Source organism: Punica granatum, chromosome 1, assembly GCF_007655135.1.
Source record: "Punica granatum isolate Tunisia-2019 chromosome 1, ASM765513v2, whole genome shotgun sequence".
Classification (NCBI taxonomy): Eukaryota; Viridiplantae; Streptophyta; class Magnoliopsida; order Myrtales; family Lythraceae; genus Punica; species Punica granatum.
This window is the reverse complement of record NC_045127.1, coordinates 50,941,149-50,969,003: the sequence shown is the minus strand read 5'-3', so window position 1 is coordinate 50,969,003 and position 27,855 is coordinate 50,941,149. Positions and strand designations below refer to the sequence as shown.

The window sequence follows — 27,855 nt, the reverse complement described above, 5'->3', positions numbered from 1 at the left end:
CTAAAGTTTCGGCCAGCTATCAATTTGGTCCCTGTAGTTTAAAAGACCCCATCAATTTAGTCCTGCCGTTCATTCGCTGTGACGGAAAAATTAACGGCGTCAAAAATAGTCATGTACCACATGGCACAATATGAATAGCTGAAAATGAAAATTGAAAATGAAATAAATAAAGAATGAATTATAAATAAAGTTGAAAAAACATAAAAAAAAAATAGAGTCAGGAACTCCATCCAGGCGGCGGTGACCCTTGGCTTCGTAACACAATTTTTCTTTCATCTCTTTTCCTCACCCACAGCCACTTAGTTAGTCAGTTCTTTCTTCACCGCCCTTGTTTTAGATTTATACAAGACCAGACCCTAGCTCCAGCCGCTTTGTACGATTTTGATGAGCACAGAGGCAGTCCCCGACTCTTCCACTTTGCTCAACCTCTCTTCGCCACGGTAACCTCAAGGCCTCCCACTGGCAGGAGGTTGCCGATGTCGTGTTCCGCCGTTGTCCCAATGTGTCTCCGCAAAAAAATAGTGCGCGCTATCGCCGCAAGATGAAGAAGCTGAGGAAGCGCAAGAAGGTGGAGCTCCAACGCTCTCGGTCCCTACTTGTGGCAAGATTCATTTCCACCTAGGCTCACTTCAAGGGTTTTGAGGGTTTGAACGATCCGTTAATGATCAAGAGAACAATGACAACATTGACGATGAAGATAATGATGACTTATTATTATTATTGTTAATTGCGATTTAGGTTTTAGAAGAAAAATTGTTTTAGTTTTTTTTTTATCTTCCACCATTCATGACGAGCCACATGGCACGTGGATCCATTTTTTGATGTCGTTAATTTTTCTGTCACGGCAAGTGGAAGGCGGGACTAAATTGACGGCTTTTGAACCTTAGGGACGAAATTGATGGATGGCTAAAACATTGAGGATGAAAATGACAGTTTACTCAAAAATATATAGTAAAGAAAAGAATAAAACTAAAGCCGGTCGCGATGGAGAGAAGTATTCCGTATGGCAACTTATCACCCTTGACCACTTGAATTTGTGGAGTTTTTTTTTTTTTTTTGTCTTCTCCTTTTAAAATCATTTCACAAGTAAAGACGGGGGATTTATATGATCAAGATAGGGAACTAAGAAACAAAGAGCACCAGAAATAGCCTAAATGATAATACAATTCTTTTCATAACTAAATTTAAACTCGGGATTTATTGAAATAATAGAAATTGGATAACTTACTATTAGTAAAGTCACTTTCCCAAGTCATCTTTTTTGTCTCTTTGTGACGATATAGAAATAACAAATAAGGTTGAGTCTCGTCATTTAATATATATAATATTTATATATATAAATTTATGTATCTTATGTTGCCGTTGTATAGGCTAATATTACTCAGGTGATTGCACGGTTTATCACTATTAGTCCATTATTATACAATCACACGGTACCATGAACACGTTATAAGCCTTCTCCGTCGGTACGGGGACATCGTTTATGCCGATGCAAAATTTTTGCATGAGTATTAATTAGAAATTGCACATAGCATCGTTAAATTTTTTTCGGTAGAAAGTATCATTAAAATTTTATCTACGGTTCTTTTTCTCTTTTTTTCCCCATTAAATTATATCTTAACCGAATTAAGTTTCATATTATTTTTCAATGAGTCACGGAATCTTTCTATAATATGCATACCTTTTTATTTTTTTTCTTTGTTTATTTATTACAGCCTAAGCAGGAGAACATGTCGGCTCTGGCTTTTTTTTTTAAAATCTGTTTTGTCATTTTCCTAAAGAATAAGAAAAACAAAGAAAGTCATGGGGGTTAGGAGAGTGGGGGGCTTGAAGTTAGATAGTCACATAATGATTAATGAAGATATAATATGTTTTATTTGAAGGAATATAATTGGCCATAATTTAAATTTAATTAAACAAAGTGCCCAAGCCCATCATCTGCTGCCTCCCTTCCTCCACAACACAAACATATGAAATTGCTCTGTGAATTAGACAATTCAAGTGGTTCGCAAAGCTAAAGAAATTAATTAGTCTTAAACTAGGATCAATAATAATAAATTTAAATAATTCATACGTCACTACAAAATGACCCGAAGGCCACGTTTAGTAGGCGATGCATGCAACGTTTCATCATCTCGGAATAGCAAAGGAAGTTTGATAGCGCTTAATGTTGTTGCCTCTTATTGATTCCAGTCGATGCTTTCTCACATTGCTTCGAACCATTTCTTCCACACCATAACCATACAACCACCAATATTCGTGTCCTCTTATGTCTTTTCGACTCGCAACTTTCTGTCTAAATAATGTCACATGTCAAGAAAAGTGCCATGGATGAGAAGAAAGTATGCGCAATATAACACAACCATAACCATACAATCACCAATATTCGTGTCCTCTTACGTCTTTTCAGCTCTCGACTTTCTGTCTAAATAATGTCACATGTCAAAAGAAGTGCAATAGATGGGGGGAAAGTATGCGCACTATAACACAAACAGGCCAAATTGATGGGGAAAAAACAAATACACGTGCCCCCCCACCCCCCAAAACAAAATAATAATAATAATAATAATAATAACTGAACATAAATAATTGAACTTCTTTGGCGATTTTGATTAAAATGGATAATATTATTACTCTGTCGTTTTGTAGGTACATATGCAGAAAAGAACATTATTAAGGGGAATAAAACCATTCTGCCATATATTCGGCCCAATTGAAGGGACATGAATCATACTTAATTTGAAGAAAGATTTATGAAAACTCAAGTCCGGAAAAACCAACTAAAATTAGTCAGAATTTATAAAAATTATAAAATTACAAAATCAACATCAATGCAAGTCCAACATATGCAGAGTTCATGAGAAAGAGATAATAAGATCTACAAATGCTTTTTACCTAGAAAGATCTTACATCGCCGTTCTTTAACCATCAGCCACCGCCTTAATTTTCGTTCACATATATCTCTATATATTTAAATGCATCGACCTTATTATCTATAAATAGATATTGTACATAGAGAAAAACCTATGAATTGTGATTTCATGCTCCTTTTTTTTCCTCAAGAAGTTAACGGCGACTATTTCACAACATAAGGCGAATAAGAAAAGAAAATACTCAAGAAAAGATTACAAGAAAAAGAAAAAATACCGCGAATTTATCAGAATAACTACAAAATAAAATTACATGCATAATAAACATATAGATAGACACAATTCATTTGGAGTAATTCATCTTTCGCGGTAACCCTGATTCTCAAACTCCTACAATAATTCTCGACTTTATGCTCCACTTTCTCAAACACGTTGTTAAATATGTTGATGAGATCATTAAATAAAAAAATTATAAAACAAAATTATTTTGGAAATTGCGTGAAGATGGTGTATAACTCTTTATGGAAAGAGTTTAATATAATAAAGTTACTTTGATTAATTATAAAATATAGGAACTATACATATATATATATATAGCTATTAAAAGAATCAAGAATTGGACAGCCTTTACATTACATATAGCTGTTAACACCGCCCTCATCGTCAGAGAGAATATTTCTTTTTTGGGGAAAAATATATATGTACCCCAACGTTGAAAGGTATTTTTCCATTCTTCTTTCTTTTCTAATTATAAAATGGGTTGTTTTATTTCCATTTATGAAATATCATTTCAAAGAAAAAAAACTAAGATAAGTTTATTGAGCTATTCTATACGTTACAAGCTACTGTAACGATTTTGCTACATAATAGTGTATATGCCTGTACTTTCATGCACACACAAATATATATGTATATGCTTATTTAAATTTGATTGGGAAAGCTTTTATTTTAGTAGACTAACCTGACTTGAACTAGATTAGTTATGACCCTTTGTGCTTTTGGATATCAGAATATATACAAAAATAAGACTTTTTATTTTACAGGTTACCACTGGGGACATGGCAATTTTTTTTTTCAATTTGCACCATAATATCTGAAATCCAATAGCCTCAATTAATTCAATTCGAGTTGGGTCGGCTCACTAATGAATAAAATTCGATCAGCGTACATTTTCTCCATTCATAAAATTTGAACTCAAAATCTTATTTAAGAGAAATAAATGTCAAATTATTTGAAATAATTCACGTTGTTTGGACATGACAATTTAGAAAGTGAAGAATGTTACCTCAGATTCCAAGGTAAATATAAATTTCCATGAGGGACTTAGATCAGCAATATAGCTCCAACAACTATATATATAATTAAAATATTTCATAATGATAACAATTGAAATTAATGGCTGCATTATTTAAGCAGCTTGAGGACATCGTCAGGTTATAGAAGTTTGGTCGGCCTCAATATAATTAACACTAATCCTAGGACAGCTTAATGGTTTGTTTTAAAAGATTTAAATTGCGGAAGGAAACTATGTACATATGTATGTTTGACTTTTACTTATTGCCCAAATGTTTATGTAAAAAATAATTATAGCCATTTAATTGATGCCTGCTTGAAACATTCTCTTGTACTTTATGTCTCATGATGATAAAGGAAGTGTTTCTATGCACCTCATCCGCGAAAAATTTGACGACCACACATGATACAGTTAATTTTTTCCCGTAATTAACTTGTATATAGTTCAATTAAGTTTACCGTTGTGGTCCTTTACCGTATACATTGCGAAAGCAATTAATATGTTATGTCCTCTTATGAATATACGCATGAAAATTCAATTGAAATATCGGGATCGGTTTTAACAATTACAGTAAGGGGCAGCTGGATGACTTTTTTTAACTGATTTTAAGCAAAAACACCGTTCAAACAATGATTTGATTGATTTTAAGTGTTGGCAATGTGATTTTCACTAATAAGTTACTGGGTGTATAAAAATTGCTTCTGCTTATATTAATTCTCTATTTCTGATTACCAATTTAATTTCGGCAATTTCAAGTTGTTATCTTCTAAACACTATAGCTTATACTGAATTCACTACTTATTTTTATACAATTATATTTCAGCACACTTTTATATCAGTAACATCAATCCCTAACCAAGTCTAAAGTGCTCTCTCTTATATAAGTGTATCAAAGGAGATTGTAGACACATTACTTACCGGGACTGGCATCTTTTTTTTTGTTGCAGAATTACCGGGACTGACATCATCCACATTAAAACTGAAGTAATGTCAAGAATGTGAACCAGTTTTCTCTTTTTGGTGAAATAAAATCTTTGACTTCGTGTGGCTGGTTGACTGTTGGAGAAGGATATTACAAGATATGATTTTTTTTTTCTTTTGATAATAATTTATATGATATGACATTAATTGAGCCATGAAATTGCACGTTTTGGAGAGAAGATTGGGCTTGCCAAAATTTTAATTAAATATTTGGGGACATGCTGGTGAGTGAGTACTTACTCCAACTCTAGGCCCCGATCTTCCACTCCACGCCACATTTTGCTGCGGAAAGAGGCATCCAGAAATTAATTTATCGAAAAAAGCCCATTTCACACATTTAATTATAAAAAAATATCTAATGAATAAAAATAAATTTACAGAAATAGTTAACGTTTGACCGCCCATCAATTTTCTTTCTGAGAAAGAACAAAAGCAAAATGAAAGGCTAGTACTTATGGGGCATTACATTTTTCATCATCATTATAGCCTTTTTTTAAATTTTGTATTGAATATCAGTGTAGCTTTTATTGATCTAAGATTTTGCTATGATCAAGAAATATATATATATATATATATATATATCTTTGTAGTTCATTAGCGTTCGAAAAGAATTTCTTATTAAGGGGAAGAATCGATGTGATGCTTGATTTATCTCCCACATAATCATAATTATGCTTTGTCTTTATTATTCTTGATATATGACTTATTAATAATCTGATCACTAATTAATGTCTCTCAACAAGAATATTTTAATATAATTAATTAACATTAATAAACAATCTCCAACCGCCCAATCAATAAATAATTAGATAAAATAATTCAGTCACTACATAATAGAAAAATGCCCGAAAGGTCACTTGGTTGTATTATTAATTTAAAGGGTAAATTGCACTGGTGGTCCAAAATATTTTACAACTGTTACATGATGGTCCAAAAAGTTTTTTTCGTTACATGATGGTACAAAATGTTTCAAAGTTGTTTCATAATGGTACAAACCGTCAACTCGAGCTTGACGCCGTCAAGCCGATGCTGACGTGGCTACTACGTGTCACCTCCTTGCTGACGTGGCCGAAATATTTTAAAATTTTAAAAACTTTTAAAAATAATTTTAAATTTAAAAAAATTTAAAAATAATTTAAACTTTTAATTTAAAATTTAAAATAATTTTAATATTAAATATTAATTTTTTTTATAAATTATTTTAAAAAATTTAAAATTTTTAAAAATATTTTAAAATTTTTTAAAATTTTTCAAAATTTTTCAAAATTTTAAAATTAATTTTTTTTTTTTTTTTAAATTTTTACTTTTATTTTTTTGTATTTTTTATTTTTTTTTATATTTTTAAAAAATAATTTTCAAAATTTTCAAAATTTTAAAATATATTTTTTATTTTTTTGAAATTTTTTACTCTTTTTTTGTATTTTTGAAATTATTTTTTTGTATTTTTTGGACTTTTTAAAATTTTATTTTCTCTTAAATGACGTGGCGCATTATGATTAGTTCCACGTAACAAAAGTGACACATAGGACGCGCCACGTCAGCAAAATATTAACGGCGTCAGGGCCAATTGACGGTTTGTACCATCATGAAACAACTTTGAAATATTTTGTACCATCATGTAACGAAAAAAACTTTTTGAACCATCATGTAACATTTGTAAAATATTTTGGACCACCAATGCAATTTATCATAATTTAAAAGATCGACTCCATTTTGCACGACTAAAGAGGAACATAAAATTTCTATTTTCCGGTGAAAATAAACAAACAAAAACGGATAGGCTTATACTTACACAAAATTCCTTAATTAATGTCATATGCATAGTAACCGATTTAGAAGTTTGATCTTAAAGATTAAAAAGGACTCTTATTACTTCAGCTGAGCAGCACTGCCACATTCTCTCCCTTGGCGGGGGGAGATTCTCTAACCCTATAACGGGCTGATCAGGCTTAGCTTGCTTATCTCACACACACACACACATATATATACACACGAAAGTTGACTGTTTTAAGAGTAAGTTGGGAGAGTACGATTCGAATTCCGTAGACTGTGAGTTTTTTTTCGTTTTTTATTATATTTTTAATAAATTTATTTTACTTATAATATATTCTATTTGACTTTCGATGAATAAACGAACGAAAATAATAAGTGTGTTCACATTATTATTTCGTCGTATCAGGTAAATAAATTTTTAACGATAAAGTAAATAATAAAATTATAAAGTAATACAATAATAAATATGTTGATTAACGATGAAGTAAATAATAATATTATAAAATAATATATTAATATATACGTTTACTTAACGTGAAGTAAATAATATTGCATGTTTATTTTTCTATAAGTTTTACCACAAATTAATTTTCATGAATTTCGTTATAAAATTGATTGGTAGCATATTCGATCAAGTAGCTGATTTTCTCGTGTACTACGTACTGCATTCTACCCTTCCGGGACAAATGTTCGGATCTATTATGACATAATCTTTTAGGATTTGGGGTAGCATGGGTACATACGGATTCTATACTTCCTTACTGATATATTTTTCTATATATTTTACTGGAAAAAATAATAAACTTTAATTGATTTTGTCACATTTACTTATGAAAGTTAAGTAATGTATAAATTTCAAATTATTTTCCATAAATAAAAAAATGTCTTATTTTTTTGCTGTTTACCAAGCACATGTTAACTCTGATATTATTCAAGAAGAAGGATTAGTAGCTTCATTAATAGTTCAATTTAATTTTCACCGACTATAGAACATTAATTATCCTACTAATTTAAAAATGATTAATCTAACATAATTTTTTCCCATTAATTATCCTATATGAGCTTAAATACTATAATAAAAAACTTTAATAATAACATCATTAATGATCGTGCATAGCACGGGCCATCACCCTGGTATATATGAAACTTGGCTGTTTTCGAAGTACAATGGAGAGAGTACAATTCGAATTCCATATTCTCGTGACTGTGATTCGTTTTTCTTTTTTTAATTATATTTTTAATAAATTCATTTTACTTATAATATTATATTCGACTTTGATGAATAAACAAAGGAAAATAATAAGTGTGTTCACATTACTATTTCGTCCTATTAGGTAAATAAATTCTTAATAATGAAGTAAAACATAAAATTATAAATTGATACGATAATAAATACATTGCTTAACGATGAAATAAATAATAATATTATAGAATAATATATTGATATATACATTTGCTTAACGACGAAGTAAATAATATTAATATGCATGTTTATTTTTGTATAAATTTTACAACAAATTAATTTTCATGAATTTCGAAATAAAGGAAGACCCCATGAGTTAGTTTAGTACAAAAATTAGAAATGAAGCGAAATAAAGGGACACATATGTCCTACAGCCGATGAGAATCAAATTCAAAACTTTTTAATTCCAAGTCTGCACTTTATGCTACTATACTAAAACTCCTTCTTAAAGCATTTCACCTTTGGTTTTTCTTTTTCTTTCTTCTTCTGCCCTTCTTGTTTCATTAGATGTCGTGCTGGTTTACTGTGAAGCCCAAATAGGTATATACATGCCGGGGCTCTCTATTTGATGTTAGCAAAGTATACCATGCCCTAGCTAATTAACCAAGATCGTTTCCCCATGTCTCCGGTCGGCTTTTGACTCCGCCCAAATATAGTTTTTCACATGGTAGTGACATTATAACTATTCGCAAAACTTCTAGACTTAACAACGGAGAAGTAATATTTCATGTATTAGAATCTAACCTGATAATATGTGCCACAGAGTATACGGATATCTTGTTAAGAGTTAATGATAAGACAGTCAATTCCACATTGAAAAATTGAAAAGGAATTATTGATTTATAAAAAAATTGGGTATCATAACCAGTCAGTTCGAGTTTTTTGAGTTGGAAATTGCGTGGAGAAAAGTTTACAGATATTGAGTAATCTTTAATTTTTTAAAAAATATTTACTTATTTTTATTCATTATTTTTGACATATTCATGGGGAGTCATATGCACCAATTATATCTCTCCCAAGGTTTGCCAAAAGGAATGGACATTTCAAGACACAAGATTTAGCACTGAAGACAAATCCTAGTGGGAAGGTCCTTTTGTTTGGAGAGGAGTATTGATGGTATTTGAAACTCCCATATCAATGTTGGGATACACTCTCCTTTCCTCTTCCATTATATTGATTCAACACAATGCTGAATCTTCAACCCAACTTTTTGGTGGGTACAATGGCCTTTGCTTCTCCAAGGGCTAAGCCCCAATTCATGCATTTACCTCTCGTGAAGATGTCATGTCCCTAATTTTTCAGATTTTCTCAAAGGGAATTCAAACCAAAAAGAAGAAAATGTGGTCTTGATATTGAGTACTTCCTGATATATGGTTCCATCTTCAATTGCCACAAAGAGACCAAACTCAACTTCACTAAAGCAAGCAAGAAGTGGGATTATACTAAATGATTCTTTTGTTGGGGAATTGGCACTCAATAATTCTTAGCAACCACACATTTGGGTGATCGATTTCTCACTATAGAGTCCAATTTCTCCTGCAATAGTCTTCTAAGTTTGTAGTCCAATTTTACAGCAGTTGGTATGATTGTGAGTATAAATAATTAACGAATATATATCCATAGCATATTTATAACTGCACCGAGTGTACCAAAATTTTGGACTTTGTCTATATACATGTGTAAATATTATATATATGCGCTCAATTTTTATGTCGTACATTCTAATAAGAAGGGAGTGGCAAAGTGGAAAAGTATCCTTTACAATTAAGGAAAATGATTGCATGAAGAAAGCATGGAGAATGGTTTGACCACACATACATATCACTCGATCACTTTCATATAAAAAAGAATTTATGTGGATTATATAGACAACCAATGAGGTAGCTCCGTTTTCCACTTCATCCATTAATTTTGGATGATGAGAACTTTTGAAGACGACCGCCCACGGTCAGATCAGAACCCTAATGGGTCGACGGAAGGCCTTTAGTGGATACTACAACACCTAATGTTTGATTCATTTATATCTTTTAGAGGAAAAAGCAGTTTGCTCCTGAGATTTGATGATGGTAAAGATTTGCCTCCCATCCTTTCAAAAAGTTGCACATTATCCTCCAACCTTTATAAGAAATAGGTGCTTTGCTCCCTCAGATAAAATTCCGACCAAATTCTGACGAAATTGCTTATAATAATAATAATAAAATTAAAAAGAAAAGAAATTGGAGTTGGGGATGGGGGAGGCCCACCAGCCACCCCACCCCCAATTGACACGTCGATTCGGGAGGTGGGGTGGTCAGCGGTGGCTCCTCCACCCCGATTATGGAAATCCTAATTAGGATTTTCCAAAATTAGGTTTTCAGAAATTCTGATTGGGATTCCCAAAATCGGGGGTGGGAGAGCCCCCGCCGACCACCCCATCCACCCGATCGACGTCATCGGGGGATTCCGCTTGCCATCCACCTCCTGAATCATCGTCTCCAACGGGTTTTGTGCTTGCTAGCGATGCTGATTAGGGGGTAGTGTGGCCGGCGGACCTCCCCCACCCCTAACCTCCAATTTCTTTCTTTATTTTAATTATTATTATTATTATTATTATTATTATAAATGATTTGGTCAGAATTTTAATCGAGGGGGTAAAGCGTCTATTTTTCATAATGCTTGGGGGTAATATGCAACTTTTAAAAGGTCAGAGGGCAAATATTTACCACTCTCAAAGCTCGGAGGGCAAACTGCTTTTTTCTCTATCTTTTATAATTACCCACGATAATAATTAAAGTTTGAATTAATGATAATGTATATTTTACTGTTACAAATGAGGTCCAATACCTAGTACAATGAAAGAAAAGTTCTAAATAACTAATAAAGGGGCACGAATAGTCTCACTAAATATCGAATCTATGACTTCTAGATCAACATGTGAGGACGTACGTCACTATGCTACACCTTCTTTATTGTAGTCCGACAATTAGGAGATGCCATGATTAAGATAAAGACGGGACTCGGACTCTCTCCCCTGCATGATTCTGATGAGATTCTTAAGTAGAGGTATATGTTCATTCTTCCACTCTTTTGGTTTTTTTTTTCTTGACCTTTTTTTTTTAAAATTCTTTAGGGTTTCTTCATCCATTGCTTTTTAAAGGGGAGGTGGAGATTGAATAGGCCAATCAATGAAGAAAACTTTATACGGAAATGCCAGGCTTGACACCCACACAAAACACCATCATCATCATTTCAGCCAAATCAAAAGGAAGATGACTTGGATGGATTGATTCAAATATTTCGAAATTGATTTTTAAGGTTTGAGGTTCAAAGGTTTAGTGAATAGAGAAAGTTTATATTATGAGAGATTTACTCATTAATGGATCAATTTGATTCCAATTGAATTTTTCGAATCTAGTGGATTTTCAAATATCATCATGCACATGAGAGGGAGAGAGAGAAGCTTCTGTTCCTTTGATTGATTGACAATCATCCGCCTCCCTCGGATATACATATATGAAACTGCTAGCTAGCTTGAACAATTGCTGTTATTAATTCAAAATTGGCAATTTGTGGATTTCTTAAAGGGTGCTCTTTATTCTCTGTGATCTTTCTTTAATTGGGGTGGCTATATAGAAGGCTCTTTTTTTTTTCTTTTTTTTTTTGAGGGTGCCTCGAAGAGGGGATTCGGTTTTGAGCTAGGGAACAACATGATCATGTCCGAGTTTGATGCCTGAAAAGAGCATGACTAGGCCACATTCGTTCTTTCGATGCGAAATAGATCTATTTCACACTATTGTACTTTTGTCTAAATATTTCCTATGCGTGTTACTCTAAGTCTCCGACGTATCAAAATAGAGTGGCCCGTAAGATATTTTTATCCGTAAGATTTTTATAATGCGTGATTCTTCTATGTTTCTTTGTCATTTTCAAAGTTTTCAATGAACCGATAGTGATTTGATTGGCTTACACGCCGGACCATTTGCGGCTTAAATTCTATAAATGTTGTTGGTAAAAAGACGGGAGAGGAAGTGAAAAGTCGGAAAGAAGCTCAAAAGCATATGTACTTCAAAATATGCTTAATTAATTGTATCCAATAACGTTGAGGTCTTACAAGACAATGACCTGTTTGCCTAACAGAAATATCTTCTTTTGGTAGACATATTGCTGGCATGGATGTTGAGATTTGAGATCACATCGAAGATTAATTTCTCTTTTTTGTACACGCATCGTATGTCAACTCAAAATAACTTTTGGAAAAAAAAAGCTCTCAAATGGAATTTTTCATAATTCAAAAATTGCGGCTAGACAGTAACACTTAATCACTACTTAAATCCCTTAGGTTCGGTACTTGGTTTTTATTAGTGGAGCTTTGTGCATACAGAGATGAATGTAGTATGCCCGAGGACGAGTCCTCAAAAGAGCATATATAGATTTATAAATTATTTGAATGTAGAAATAGACAAATATAGCAATAATCTTATAAAATAATATGAAAACTCTTTTTGTAAGTCAAAATTTTAGGGGAGATGATTGTTCCACTATTACCTTCCAGGTCTATGACTTCCCTCAACCACTAAAGATTAATGAGTAGGCCATCTAATCTTCATGGTTGACTTTTTGAAGTAGGACAAACGTGGGCTTCACTATGAGTGGATAGACCCCATTAGAGCTGATAGGCACCTTCAAGGCAAATGTGGATTGTGGACTAATGAGCACAAAGTCAACTCCATGGTCCAAAAAGCTATATGCATGTATGTATAAATATATATATATATACACACGAATTTTTATACGTGACATTAGATTAGATGAAACATAGAACATGCACATGCATATTATTTGTAGATAGATAGATATCATATATATGCACGCACAACACTAGAGGGATGGGCATGCAATATCAGATCATAAATCCCTTATCCTCAATTTCCAAGAAGTTTGTTAGGATACCAAATTCCAAGAAAAAGAAAAATAATACTTTGATTTATTTAGATATCATTTTTATTCTTAATTTTTTTTATCCCATATATTACGCGAATTAATTCAAATAATATGTTTATTTATTTCACTGATGAAATAGGTTATTACGTGGATCATATCATGTTATTGATGAATTCAGATTTTTAATTTTTTTGATGTAATGTGAATTTTACCGAATTTTATATAGAACATTTTACTTGGGACAATGATAAGACCATACATTATCAGAAGAACCACTTCTCAAGGCATATATGATATTATACATCCAATTTAATATTTATTCAACTCCTTTACCGACCATTTATCTTAAAACTTTTAATAGAAAACAGCTAAAACTTCAACATATTATTTGCAAATTTTTTCTAAGCATTGTGTCATTAGTTGACATAGCAAGCAAATTTACTTAAATAATATATGATCTATAGAAGAGAACGAGGATTAAGCTATTTATATGACATTCCTTCATTTTTTGTTAACCTTTTCGCTTTGATTACGTGTAAATTTTCATATGATAATTTCTTTTCAATTAAATTTATACATCGTAGTTGATTGTTTCGACAGACCACCTCATGATTTGTTCATCCGTAGTTTACAGAAAAATAGTGAAGAAGAGAAAGGAAAGCCACTATGATTTCAAGATCGAACATATTAACATTAACATATACAGTGAACTGCTGCTCTTTTATGAATGATTTATATTATAGCAGATCCAAAGAAGCTTACAAAATCATCCAAGTTCAAGCTGGATTGGAACTCCTGACTAAGACTTTTCGGAAGCAGAGACAAAGGAAGTTGTAGATCATACAGTGTCTTGAAAATATGCAGAAACAAAGACAGCTAAAACAGCAAGAGAGAGACCTAACAGAGGGCCTGCAGGAGTCAGTTTCCGGGTAGCCACTAAGCGGATCCCTGGAAAGAGAGACGAGAAAATTAGAATTTGTCACAGATAAAAGTAAAAAATGCCTAAAGTACCTCGAAACCTACGGTTCACAATGTTTAAATGCTGAGAAAAGAGGTTTATTACCAAATACGGAACAGAAAAGAATGGCAGAGCCAAATCCAAGTGCATCTCCAGCTGCTTTCATCTCAGGTGATTGCATCAGATAGTAAGCCTACAAAAGGAGCAGTAGAATTTGCATAATTTACAAGCTCCTCATAGAACAAAGTCAATTTCGTCAAGTATTATAGAAGAGTTAGATGCAATTGTAACAAGAACCAAGCAGCTCCTTAACCATAAAACAAAGAAACTAATGCAGGACGTATGATTAAGGTCATGTTTGGTAACCGGAATGGAATGGAGTTGCTTCTATGGAATAAAATGGCGATTTTTTTTTTTGTTAAACTTCAAAATATAGTGTAACTAAGGCATTGAACTTACTTACCAAAATGTCATTCTATATATAAGAAATTAATAAATAATTTATATATATGATACTTGTATAAAAACTAGTTAAAATAGTGAAATGAGCATTACATAACTATTTTTGAAGAAATGCTCAATCCAACAAGTAATATTATCAAATTGGGATGCCTATTCCAACTTATAAGGGTGACACCAAATAAGGAAATGGAGGGGAAGGATAGGATGACCATTCCATTTCATTCCACTCTATTCATGTGTACCAATTCTACAGCTAAAATGGGTCCATGTTCCAGCTTCCAAAATGTCTGAGCAACTTTTTGCACTTGATCAAATTTGACAGAAAATACTAATCCAAAAAAAAAAAAAATGCCAGAAAATGATAAGAATGAAAAATAAAAGCTTTTGGCTCGGAGAAGACCTCAATGACAACCTATAAGTGCACTCCAACACGTGATGTCCAGGTTAGGTTTTATTGCTTTCATCAGCATCGATTTTGGCATGGGAAAGAAAGGTCAAATCAGAATATGTTCTCTTGAATCAGAAGAGAGAACTTACAGGAAAAGGGTAGTTTATTTTGTGTCTTGAATTTTTGTGGTAGATCCTATTCTATCCTCCCAAAAGTTGAGCCACCGCATTCCCACTTTCTTCGATACAATCACAAACTTAAAGATTATGGAAATGCCTTCACAATGTGAATGAGATCACAAGGTCATGGTTTTCTTAAGGGTCATTCGAGATCAGGGTGTTTCAGTTTCTGTCTTTTGAAAGATGCTCCACATCAGAAATGGATGGACTATCCAAGCATCGCATCGGAAGAGATGAAGGACCCCCTCAGTAATTGCTGAATTCTGACATTATAAGGATTTCCTAGAAAAACAGGGCATAGAGTTGCACAACTTATTATATTGCCATGAGTTTTCCGAAAAGTGAGAACCGTTAAGTATCTTCACAACCAAGAGCATTTCCTTTCAACCAAAAACAGGCACCATACTGATGCATCAGCTGCTAGGCGATCAATATCCAACCATATCTCCTAGTATCATCCCGATGTTCATTGCTGGAAAAAATGTTCTTGAGAAGAATATCATATATATAAAACACTCTGGAACATCCTGGGAATTTATCATATCACGAGGGGTCCGCCAGCGTACTAAAATTTTCCGAAGTGAGTCATAAGGTTGGTATAATGGAACATATCAATGGCGGTGTTTTAGTCGGCATTTCCTTTCCATAACATTTCCATTCCCTGTCGTAAAAAGACTATCATGTAGTCATCTTCGACTTTCAACAGAGCAACGGGGAATACAGAAAATGGGTGATATTGAACTTACAGCTGCCATCAAAGCTGCGCCGGTGAGCCCACCGGCAAGCGATCCCTTGCTTCCTGATCGTAAATCTGCAAATTTGAATCCGACCAAGCAAGCCGAATCATATAAATTTGGGCTACATAATCCGACAGAGCTGAAGCTGAGAAGCCAAAACAGCCAATCACGAGAATGGAAAGGTTTGCAGGTAGAATGGAAGACCGGGAAAACCACTTACAGGCGAAGAGGCCGCCGCTGAGGAGAAGGGTGCCGTAGACGGCGGAGGCGGGGGGAGCGAAGTCGGCGAGCTGGGACCTGAAGCGCCCTGGCCGCCTACTGCAGTAGGCAGGCCTTGCTTGTCCGATGAGCCTCAAATTCAGCCCCAAGCCCTGGTTCCGCGGAGCAATGGAGCCCGAACTCGACAGTGGGCGAGTGGAAGGACTGCCGGTGAAGCATCTCCGGTAAGCAGCCCGCGAGGGCGCAGCTGTTGGCAGGGCGAGGGAGAACGCTGAGGATGACGCTGACATGTCTCTTCCTTTTCCTTCGCAATCATGTCAGTTCGGTCGCCTGCAAGGTAGAAGAAGAATACGAAATGATGGAGAAAATGGGCCTCTAGTTTTGGGCCACAAATGGGCCGGACTCTGCTGTTGAGGCCCACATCCCTTGCAGGGCGGAAGCTTTTCTCTAATGGGCCTGTTTTGCAAGCTCGTTTCTATATTAAGCCTTTCTGGGCCCTTTTTTTTTTTTTCATAATTGAATCATGTAGTGTTCTCGCTCGACTAGGGATGGCAATGAGTTTATGTAAACAGGTATTTCACCTATCCCAAACCATGATAGGTGCTTAACGGGTTTTACCCATTGGGTCATGGGAAGAGTTTATGGATTTGAGGTCAAAATCCTATAGGATTTGGGAAGGGTCTAAGATTTTACCTGAAAATACGTCTCAAACCCGTTAAGTGTTAATTTACTAAATTACCCTTCATATTAGCCATCTTTACAAAATAATATTTCTTATTTTCTTTTGTTTTCCTTTATTATAATTCAAATTTTTAGTATTTGTAATACTTGTTTAGTGTTATGAACTTGAAAGTGCTGTGATTTATTATTTTTGAACATATTATGAATTTATAATTGTTGCGATTCTTTTTCTCGAACATGTTATGAATTTATGAGTATTGTGGTTTATTTTCTTTCGTATAATTATTTGGCTGGAATTTATATTTTGTATTTGAATACTTTTTGTTATATTAAACCATTTTCTATAAATAAGATGTTATAATAAATTCATATAAACTTTTCTTGTAAACTTATTAACGAGTGAAAAATGGATTTCCGGTGGGATTTCATTAATTTAGTGGGACGAGTTTATGGATTTGAGGTCAAAACCCTGTAGGATTTGGGAAGGGTCTAAGATTTTACCTGAAAACACGTCTCGAACCCGTTAAGTGTAAATTTACTAAATGACCATTCATATTAGTCATATTTACAAAACAATATTTCTTATTTTCTTTTGTTTCCCTTTATTATCATTCAAATTTCTAGTATTTGTAATACTTTTTTAGTGTTATGAACTTGAAAGTGCCGTGATTTATTATTTTGAACATATTATGAATTTGTAATTATTGCGGTTCTTTTTCTCGAACATGTTATGAATTTATAAGTATTGTGGTTTATTTTCTTTCGTATAATCATTTGGCTGGAATTTATATTTTATATTTGAATACTTTATGTTATATCAAACTATTTTCTATAAATAAGATGTTATAATAAATTCATATAAACTTTACTCGTAAACTTATTAATGGGTGAAAAATGAATTTCCGGTGGGATTTCATTAATTTAGTGGGACGGGTTTGAAAATAGTTTATTTCTTTTAAAATATGGGTTCCTAGTGACGAAAGACATTTATGATGTGAACAAGTATCAAGTGGCATGCCTTCAGAGTTTGGCATCCTTGCCGGAGTCAATGCTTCCATTTCAGATGCAGATTGTCATTAGCTAAATTTGTTGTGACAAGACGTGCAAGACATTCTCCAACAAAAGCAATATCGAATTCACACGTAAAAGACATCGATATACCATTCATAAATCTTCGTTTTTCCCATTTACACTGAAACGAAATTAATTTTTCGAGAAGCGTACGATTGAATGCTCGCTTCCGTCGTAAGCATCCGGAGGTCTTGCGGGGTGAGAGGGGCCAAAATTTGGGTGGAGAAGGGGGAGGAGAGATGCTTTCTTGGTAAGCAGGCTGGTGAATAATATGATGGCTGGGGCAAAAGGCATACATACAACATATGAGAAGTGTAAAGAGAGTAAAGTATGGCTGGATGGGGGGCAACATAGGCATACCAAACAGCACTTACTCTGCTATGTGTATTGTGTGTCTTGCCCGTCACAACATTAATCCACGCAATCTTCCGCAACAGAAAAGAGAAGGAATATAGACCAAGATTACAGAGTGAGATACAATTGACAAATTGTACTGTAAGTGAGCAGATTTTACTTACAATATATAAATCATTCGTAATTCATTAGAAATATTTTGTGATTAAGTTCAAATCGACCTCGAATGTGGTTCTTCTAGCATATAAGTTGAAACTATATCGTTTTTTTTATTATAGGGATTTTTACCTAAAATGACCAATAATTTACCTGTTTTATCAAATTTATCCTATTCTTTTTTTGATCAAATATATCCCATGATTTACTTTTTGTATCAAATTTATCCCAGCGTTATCTTTTCCGTCGACATCTAACGGCCGTGCTGACGTGGCATGTGGAGAGATAGTGGGCCACACTTGCCACGTGGGCGCCACATCAGCACGATCGTTAGAAGTCGACGGAAAAGATAATGTCGTGACAGATTTGATGCAAAAAGTAAATCATGAGATAGATTTGACAAAAAAATAAATGATAAATTTGAAAAAATGGATAAATCATGAGGTATTTTAGATAAATTTCCCTTTATATATATATATATATATATTTATCTCAAAAAATAAGATATATATAAAATCCTTAGCATTTTGGAGTGGAAAACTTTATTAAGCACATCAACATGCTCCACACTTCCACATGGCAAATTGCTTGAAAAGACTCAAAAGAGACTTTCTTCATTTTTCTTTCTCTAATTTTTTTTTACAAAAAAAAAACTTTGTTTAATAATAAAATATAACTTAATTTAACTTAACTTAATTCATCAATTTAACAACCCATCAATTTTTTATATTTTTCTTCAAATTTTCTTTCATACTTTTTTTTTATCTCTTATTTAAATTAATTTTACTAAATTCTTTCAACTATTCGTTATTTTTTCCTGAATTTCAATTTTTTTTTTCAATTCAACAATACAATCATTACTTTTTGATCTTATTTTTCAAATTTTCTTATATATTTTTTCTAATTACTTTTATTTTTGTCTTTTTAAATTAAATTAAATTTAATTTCGTTACGAAACGTAACGAGAGATTTTTATTTTATAGTCAAATGGCATCAACTTTAGGTAATCTCTTTCGGAAATTCTTCCAAGCAAGTGACTGGAGCTCCAGTCATCGTTTTCCACCGTTGGATCTTCCAAATAAATAAAGCAGATGATTTGACTGCTTAGATTCAAATCGGCTGCACCCGTTGCCGGTTTCCCCAAGCACGCCCCCCGCCCCCCAAAAAAACGGCTTCCTTCCGTCTTTCATTTTCCTTTTCCTCCCTCCCCACGGGGAGTTCTTCTTCAGTCAAGCCCGAGCCGTTCCCTTTACCTCGAGTCCCACTCACAACGTCGATGCTCCTCGTCTGCCTACCTCTTCCCCGACCAAGTCCGCGGCTCTGGCGAGCTTCGCACGGCAGCACTGAGAGGCTCAATTTTGCCTCCTTCATCGGTCGATCTCGTTGTTGTGTTCTCTTCCCCAGTCTGTTCGAGATAAACATGATTACTTTACACCAGTTTATTAGATGAGATTAATTCTCGCTTAAGCTTTGATTTTATCATGACTATCTAATGAATTTCGAAGTTCTACATTGAAAATAAATTTCGTCCACTTAAAATTAGTAAAAGCACTTATTTATTTATTTATTTTAAATTTCAATTTTTTTAATAATTTTTTTATTTGGTGTAAATACCTATTTCAATTGGTCACTAATTTAAATAATTTATTTTCATTTGTGATATTAGAAATATCCTGACTTTTTCGGTGAAACGCAAGATTACATCAGCCTATAGATAGAGACTAATTAATCACACTTGAACTTTGATTTGGCCGTGATCCTGAGAAGAATTGAATTCATAATAAAGTTCATTCACTTAAAATTAGTGAGATCATTTAAGGCCTATTATAGTTTGATCATGATTTTCAAATTAGAAATATTGATGTAACTTTCAAACCCACAGCGAACACGGTGACATGGCCTAGTTGAAAAATAAAATAAGACGGTTTAATATTTATCTTAATTAACCAACTTGTCCTGTCCAAAATTTTAAAATTTTAAAATTGATGTATTAAAATCCAAATTTACATTTGCTGGTCCCAATATTTCCATTATGGTCTCTCGTGAAGTACTGTTCTATTGGGAAAAGATTGGTATGGTTATTCCTTTGAAATCTTGGCCTTGCTTCCTATAGCTCAAGATATCCGAGAGCTTTTTCCCTCTCGATCTTCTCCTCAAGAGTCAGTTGTTTCCATCAGAAAGTTTTTGCCAATGTCGGCCCTTAGCACGGGGCCAATGGCGGTCTCTCTGAGACTGTTGCCCTGCCAGATCAAGGAACAAGAACAATAAGCAATTTTAAGCCACTTGTGTACTATTACCGGGTTTCGTGTTTTCAAATTCATTCATGTGACTGCGAAAACAACTTTAACGTGTCAATTATGAAATAAGCTCGTTTCAGTGAAGGGGTTTTGTTTTTTGTTTTTTTTTTGTTTTGGCCAAGTTAGAATTGCTTGCGGAGTATCTTGGGAGATTTACTAGGTTGAAGGTAGAATTTGAATGAAGAAATTCGAAGCTCAACCTCGATTTTGTAATTTTCTAATTCTGGTTCCAAATTACACTTAAATTTACAAAAGATGATGAGTTGGCTTTATCTGGAAAAAATAATAATCACGCACTCTCTTTTTTAGATTTGAATTTTTTTTTCGGATAAGTTAATTTTGATCATTTTAGAAAAATGGGTAAAACATGTTATTTTATATGCAATTTACTCGGAGATATATCTTGTAATTCTTTTGGTTGATAAAATTAATTACCGTATTTAAGAACGATAAAGATAGCCAGCCGAAGGAATCACCAGAAAGATTTATATATGTTAGGAAGGAATTACTTTAGTTTTCGGATGGAGAGTCACTCGTTCGCAAAAAGTAACTTTTTGAATGATCTCTGAATTGTATTATAACCAGAGTCTCCATCCATCATGTATGGCTTCGACTTCAATTGATTTGAAAAATCATTTGCACTCATGAAAATAATTAATGAATCCTCGCGTACATATATAAATTTGGTTCCAAGGCATTGTCCTTCAATGGGCACATCTGATCCCCATTCTATTCACCAAAAGAAAATGTCACCCAAAATATTGATTCATGTGATCGGCTATCATACCCGTGTACATAAATTTACCTAACCAGCTATATGAATTTCTCTCTCCCTGATTTTTTCACCCACCTGGAATTGAAGTGGACTAGGTTGTCTTTAGATGTTGATATCAATGCGATGGCTGGCATTATTTGAATTTAATGAATACTATAGATTTCTAAAATACATGCTGGTCTGCAAATTATCATTGGGGCATAGGGTAATAATGATAGGTACACACACACACAAACACACATATATATATGTATTATGTAGCATTATCTTTTGGGGTGGGAAATGTGCTGAACAAGTCCCCACGAAAGCTAAACGAATTTTGACTATGCAGTTTGCAGAAGTTATGTACATCAGTATATGTAATGGTCCCACATGCATGGCCAATTGGCCAATGGCCATTGCCCTGACTGATCAGTTGGGCGTTCCCGTAGAAATAATTCCAGAGAGATGGAGAAATGTGAACAACTACTTGGCCTGACATAAGTGATGGACTATCGGGGCAATTCTCTTTTAAATATTATTTTTCTGGGTTGAAACAGGAGGCTATACGCCTGAGGAGTACAGTTCTCTCTAGAATTTTGATAGCATAAGAAAATTTATATTTAATACACACACATACATATATATATATATATATAAATTCAGTCTATTTTTACGGATTTTTTTCATTCGTGTAACGAGGGCCATCCACATAAGCGTAGATGACAAATTCTCAAACTTGTGGTCGTTCGATTTTTCGAGTCTCCTCATTAATATTTAATTTGACTATTTTCAAATTTTTTCAAATTTTCATAATATTGTTATAATTATATTGCATGTTTCGGAGAAAGTTTCCAAGAAAATTTAATTAATTATATTAATTAATGAAATAACTCCCAGTATATTTTATTTACTTTTTTATATTTTACAATATAAATGTCATAAATTTAATAATATTAACTAAAAATAAAAATACCTGCACAATGCGTTGTCTATATGACTAGTTATTCTTTAAATATGAAGAAAATTCTTTATCTTTGCCCATCTAATTTGAGAAGAACAATCACCCCTAAACTCTGGTTCGTCCCTACTTGGCGTAGATATGGATATTGATGATTAGTCATCGATAACAATGCAATTGCGTAAGGAGAATAAGAGCCTCTCTTCTCTCAAGTGCCTAATCACCACTTGCTAATGATCAAGCACGGGGCGACCCTCATCCGTCCTTGGCTCGTGACTCAACTCGACCAATGGCGAGGTGAGGAAGTTTGCGAGGCTGAGGATCTGCTTTGGCAACTATCTACGGGTTCATGACCCCCTTTTATCTTTCCATCACGAATTATGGATGAATTTTTCTAAACTCGTGAACTTTCTTATTTGTAAACGAAAAAATCGTGAATAGATTCATATACGTTGAATACAGCCTAATACAATGAAAATTAAGTGCGAGAACCCGCGTTTGGTAAGTTTGTCTAAATAGATTGCCAACTTTATCCAAACAGATGCGTTTTTCAATTTTACCAAGTGAAGTTTTTACTTTGCCACTAGTAGTACTGCTGGGGGCCATATGGGTTTGGTTCAATATCACTAAGGGTGAAACTTACGAATATATATTGTTACAATCATCAAAGTAACTGTTTGAGAAAGTTGTTTAGCTTGCGTTTGGTTTTCGAGTTGGATCATGATTTAACTTAACTTGATTTTATGTAATGATTGGAAGTGTTGATAAATATATGAATGAACGTAATATATACATGTATATATATAGATATGAACGTAAATAAAGAATTTATTATTAAAAAATTAATTATAAAAATGATTAGAAAAAAGTATAAGTGGAGAATTATTATTAAATGGAGAAAAATATATAACAATAATGATTGTGGTATTGAATTTGAGGAAGAGTAAAGTTGAGTTTGGTAGGGTAAAATTTTTTACTTAAAAGCCAAATAAAGCCTTAGGAATGTAAATAAATGACAAATGCAATAAAAAAAAATTTGAAAAATCCCTTCCTTGAACGGAATATGGAAGGAGCCAACTTGAAAATCCATAAAATAGGCTAACAATCGGTGCAATGCCAATCAAGATTATATAGTTCAAAAACGATTTACATACAATTTATAGTTTTTTCTTATTAATTTTTTGTCATGGAATAGTTCTTTAATATCTTTTCAGCTTTATTTATATGCACCAAAACGTTAATACTTTTAGTCTATTTTCGTTCGAAGTCAAGACCTCCTCTTCCCGAAATTGGTGTCGCAATCATTCTCGCTACTAATACAGCGATCTGCGGATGCATAAGCCGCCCATAGTCATACAACCTTTCCATACATCCCAAGCTGGAATGTAATTTTCTTCTTAGGTCAAAAGGAAAAGGTTGCAGTGTCACAATCAATTCATATGATGCACATCTTATTACTGAATAAAAGAAGATGTAATGCAGTAATACACGTTATTACTTGTTGATCTAAAAGTCACAGGTTTAATATATAATGTGACTATTAATGTTCATTTATTATTTATTAATGATTTCTTTTTCATTATACTAGATCTTAAATCTCCTTTGTAATCGAAAAAAATATTTAATTAATTAAAAAAATGAAACAGAGAAGCAAAGAACAATAAAAGCAAGAAAAGCCAAAGGTCATGGAACGAAACATGTGCGAAGTGTTCACATCCAAATGATAACCAATGTGCAAAGTGTTCCAGCCAAAAAAAAAAAATGTTCAAAGTGATTGGATATGTATAAAAGAGAGACTCCTTGTTCTTAATCACTGACTAGGATTTGATTAAGAACCCTTAACAAACAATATTAAAATATGGTGTAATTAGTAAATTGCGTTCTGCGTATGCGGCTTATACTTGCATTTGGGGTATGAATTCACTCATTTGGAAGCACCTCGTGCCGAATGGATTATTTCAGCCAATAAACTGACAACTCCTCGTTGTTTCTATGGGGAAAAAAAATATTAAAACTAAACAAAAGCCTAAACAAGCCATAACCTAATATGGATAATGAGAGAGAAGCACAAAATCCCCTGTGGTGAAAATATACATCTTTATACAATTAAACCATGAGTGCAGTTCACTTCAGCTCCATATTATCAATCTACCAACTTGAATCATACTGCTTTCTCAGCCGACGGGGTCGAGAACAAAGCTGATGGAACCTTTTCTCGGATCACCTCCACGATTTGTGTCGCAGAGGGCCTCTGGGTCGGCGACTGTTTAAGGCATGACCTTGATAATGAGACCATAGCTTTGGCCTCTTCGAGGTCGAACTTCCCTTTCAGCTGGGGGTCCAGCATCTCCTGGGGGACCTCAGAGCAGTTGTCCCTGAGAAGCGGTGCGGCCACCGAGGTCACGAGCTGCCCTCTGTTCGAGCAGAAGGCCTCCATGCCCGTGATAAGTTCGAGGAGGAGGACACCAAAGCTGTAGATGTCATTCTTCTTTGAGGCAACTCCGGTTACGAGGTAGTGCGGATCGGTGTAGCCCGGGGAGCCCATCATGATCTGCTTCATCCTCGGGGAGTTGGACGAGGAGGGCGGCAGTACCTGTTCAGAGGCAAAGACCAAATACCATATTAGTAATCAATCGAACAGCACGTATATATTAAACCGCGATATTAATAGCATTGCATATCAGAAATAATTCAACTGTACCAGAGAGGAAAATCCCATCTTCGCCGACCCAAAGTCGCAGAGCTTGCAGTTGAGAGCCCCGTCAAGCAGGACGTTCGACGCCTTTACGTCGCCATGTATAATCTGAGGGGAGCATTTCTCGTGAAGGTACTCAATGGCCTGAGCGAGTTGGTAGGCTATCACCATTCGGTTTCTCCAGGAAAGAACCAAATTCATCTCGACCACCCCACCACTTCCACGGCCATGGAGCCTTTCCTGAAGGTTCCCGTTCGGAAGGTACTCGAAAACCAGCGCTCCTTCTTCTGGAACATTGAGAAAGAGGAAAACCCGAATCAGACCGATCCGCCGTATTGTACAATTACATTGAATATAATGTTACTAGTAAACGTACCAGTTACGAACTAAATTTAGAAATGGACTGTGAACAGTGATTCAAAAACATAACTTGATTAACGCTTGCACAAGGAAAATAATTACTTTCATCGTCACAAAAGCCGATGAGCTTCACAATGTTGTCATGGCGGACGCGAAGCAGAATGTCCAGCTCCTGCCTGAAGGCCATGTTTAGCCGCTCACTGGCATTGTGGACCTTAACCGCCGCCAGACCAGACCCGACGGCGGCTTCGCTGGAGAACCGCCCCAAGTAAACCTTGCTGAACCCGCCTGCCCCGATCATCTCCCCGTACTGGCCCGTCATCCTCCTTACGTCCTGAGAGTTACACTCCCTGACGACCGGCGCCGCTGCCATTTCGCCTCCCTTCTCATCCTTCCAGCAGCCCATACCGGCACCGTCGGCGCCACCAGTCTCCCCGCCCTCCTCTACGACGCGGTTGGATTTGCGACGTCGGAGCCTGAGGCGCAGCAGCTTGAGCATCCCCATGGCGAGAAGCAGAGCAAGGAGCAGAGAGGAGACAGAAATCAAAGGCACGGCGAGTCTGGGCTCGAACCTGCTGGGTTTTATAGCGGGGGAGGGGGTCTCAACGGCGGCGGTGTCGGTGGCGGAGGAATCTACGGAGAAGACGGGCTGAAGGGTCAAAGAGAAAATCAGGAGGATGGGCCAGTGAGCCCCGAACCCACAGACAAAGAGAGATCTCCCGTTTAAACCCAATCCCTCGCGTCCCTCCATGGATGACCACATTTTTAAAAAGAGAAAGGTGACGGTGGGGTGGGCGCGAGGATGGAGGCGGGATCAGATCTGGGGGGAGCGGGCTGAAGCTTCCTCCATGGGAGGGAGAGAAGGTGAGGAGAGCTTTTAGTTTATTATAGTGGCGTGTGGGACTGTAAGGGATACGGAGACGGAGAGACATTGACTGGCAAAAAGGGCATTAATGGAAACTTTAGAAAAATTTAATTAAATTTAAAAATGATTAAATACAGATGGAAATATGAGTTAATTGTGGTGCCCTCTCGTATTCAATCAATAACAGTTGGTCCACCAGGAGTGAAGGAAATGCTGGCAAGGTTCCCATGTCCCTCTTCTATGATAAATCAGAAAATTTTAGATAATTTTACTTTAAATGACGTGGTGAGAAAGAACTGATAAAAATTCTTTAATGAAAAATAATTATAACAATTATTCGAGTGATTAGCACCGAATTCCAAATTTCATGTATTTCAATTGGTACTTTCTCACGTCACGTGGTGAGATAGGATCACGCAATAACTTTTCATGATAAATATAGAGCATGAGAGGGGTAGACCGACACAAAAACTTAGCTGAAGTGGTTTATGTTTTCTAAGTTACATTACAAGAGTTCGAACCTCTCCTCTCCTTTATGATCTTCATGTTTTTCTTCGTCGTTTTTTACCCTTCTCTTTCCTATTTTTGACTTTGTCCTACAAACTTTGAATGTTTTCCGTATGTATTCCTCCTTTTAATTATTTCTCATATCTTCCAAAGAATTATAAAATTAGTATATCACATCTACATAACATTGAGCTAATTCCTTTCACACTCTGGGATCGGTCGAGTAAAGTCCGGACCCAAGTTAGAGAATAAAAGAAAAGGACATTACACATTTTGCAAAAGTGGGGTAATATCATTTTTATACTCATGTATTTATTTCCATGAAAATGATACAGTGTACAACTTTCTATGTATAAAATATGTAGATAAAGAAACGATGAATTTCGTGCTATTGGAGTGTTAGCATACTTTTCAATTGTGATGTCTCAGGTTCTAATAGATCCCGCATGTATTTCTTCTATCATTTTTCATTTTATTTTGGCAAAAAATATTATCATTAAATCCTTCTCTTTTAATTTTCAAACAACATCATAAGTAATAAATTTATAAGATCTCAACTAACCAATAAAAAGTACGAATAATTTAATTAAATGGTTAATTTCATTAAATTTATTGATAAACTCATGTAGTAACAAGAATAGTATAGTAAGATAATGTAATCCGAAAAGTAATAATAATAATAACAACAATAATAATAATAATACAAAAAATTATGGGGAAAAAGTAATTATACAAATATATATTATCCCTATATTATAACCGCTTTGCCCCTAGTTAGGAAAATTTTTCTTGCACTTTCCTTGTATTTGTCCCAATTATACATATACCATTTTGGTAAGTCATTGGCTGTTCAATTCTGGCTGGCTCTCGCTGCGACCCGACCCTGCCGTATTTAACATTGGTCGGGGCCATATGTCAATAATGGAATACGAGAATTTGCAGTGAATGCACCGTCTTGAAATGAAGGCCGCAAGTTGTTTTTGGTGGAGTCTATATGCTGGGCTGATAAGCAGGCTCATTTTTCATTCACTTTGATTATGCACCATCATATTCGAAAATCTAATGAGTTCTCGACTAATTCAGTCGAGCCGGATCAGTCTACTAAGAGATTTTCTCCATTTACAAAACTC

At 34.6% G+C, this 27,855-nt stretch overlaps 2 protein-coding genes across 2 annotated transcripts; both read right to left on the bottom strand.

Annotated features, from left to right (window-relative positions):
• Positions 1–13,748: 13,748 nt before the first annotated feature.
• Positions 13,749–16,346, bottom strand: LOC116191040 (protein FATTY ACID EXPORT 4, chloroplastic). Its single transcript, XM_031520224.1, has 4 exons — positions 16,026–16,346; positions 15,815–15,879; positions 14,145–14,232; positions 13,749–14,029 (listed from the first exon to the last, which is right to left on the bottom strand). The coding sequence occupies exons 1-4, from the start codon at positions 16,312–16,314 to the stop codon at positions 13,920–13,922; spliced, it is 552 nt and encodes a 183-aa protein (XP_031376084.1). The 5' UTR covers positions 16,315–16,346; the 3' UTR covers positions 13,749–13,919.
• Positions 16,347–24,204: 7,858 nt separating this feature from the next.
• LOC116191025 (probable receptor-like protein kinase At4g10390) lies at positions 24,205–26,243 on the bottom strand. Its single transcript, XM_031520223.1, has 3 exons — positions 25,456–26,243; positions 25,000–25,280; positions 24,205–24,891 (listed from the first exon to the last, which is right to left on the bottom strand). The coding sequence occupies exons 1-3, from the start codon at positions 26,114–26,116 to the stop codon at positions 24,460–24,462; spliced, it is 1,374 nt and encodes a 457-aa protein (XP_031376083.1). The 5' UTR covers positions 26,117–26,243; the 3' UTR covers positions 24,205–24,459.
• Between the last annotated feature and the right edge of the window lie 1,612 nt (positions 26,244–27,855).

Excerpts from the sequence above, each read along its gene's own strand:
- LOC116191040 (XM_031520224.1), bottom strand. The coding sequence starts at position 16,314 with ATGTCAGCGTCATCCTCAGCGTTCTCCCTCGCCCTGCCAACAGCTGCG. Across the intron at positions 15,880-16,025 it reads CAGCGGCGGCCTCTTCGCCT|ATTTACGATCAGGAAGCAAG; the intron begins GTAAGTGGTTTT and ends TCAAATTTGCAG. Across the intron at positions 14,030-14,144 it reads TCTTTTCTGTTCCGTATTTG|GGATCCGCTTAGTGGCTACC; the intron begins GTAATAAACCTC and ends CTCTCTTTCCAG.
- LOC116191025 (XM_031520223.1), bottom strand. The coding sequence starts at position 26,116 with ATGTGGTCATCCATGGAGGGACGCGAGGGATTGGGTTTAAACGGGAGA. Across the intron at positions 25,281-25,455 it reads CGGCTTTTGTGACGATGAAA|AAGAAGGAGCGCTGGTTTTC; the intron begins GTAATTATTTTC and ends TCAATGTTCCAG. Across the intron at positions 24,892-24,999 it reads AGATGGGATTTTCCTCTCTG|GTACTGCCGCCCTCCTCGTC; the intron begins GTACAGTTGAAT and ends GCCTCTGAACAG.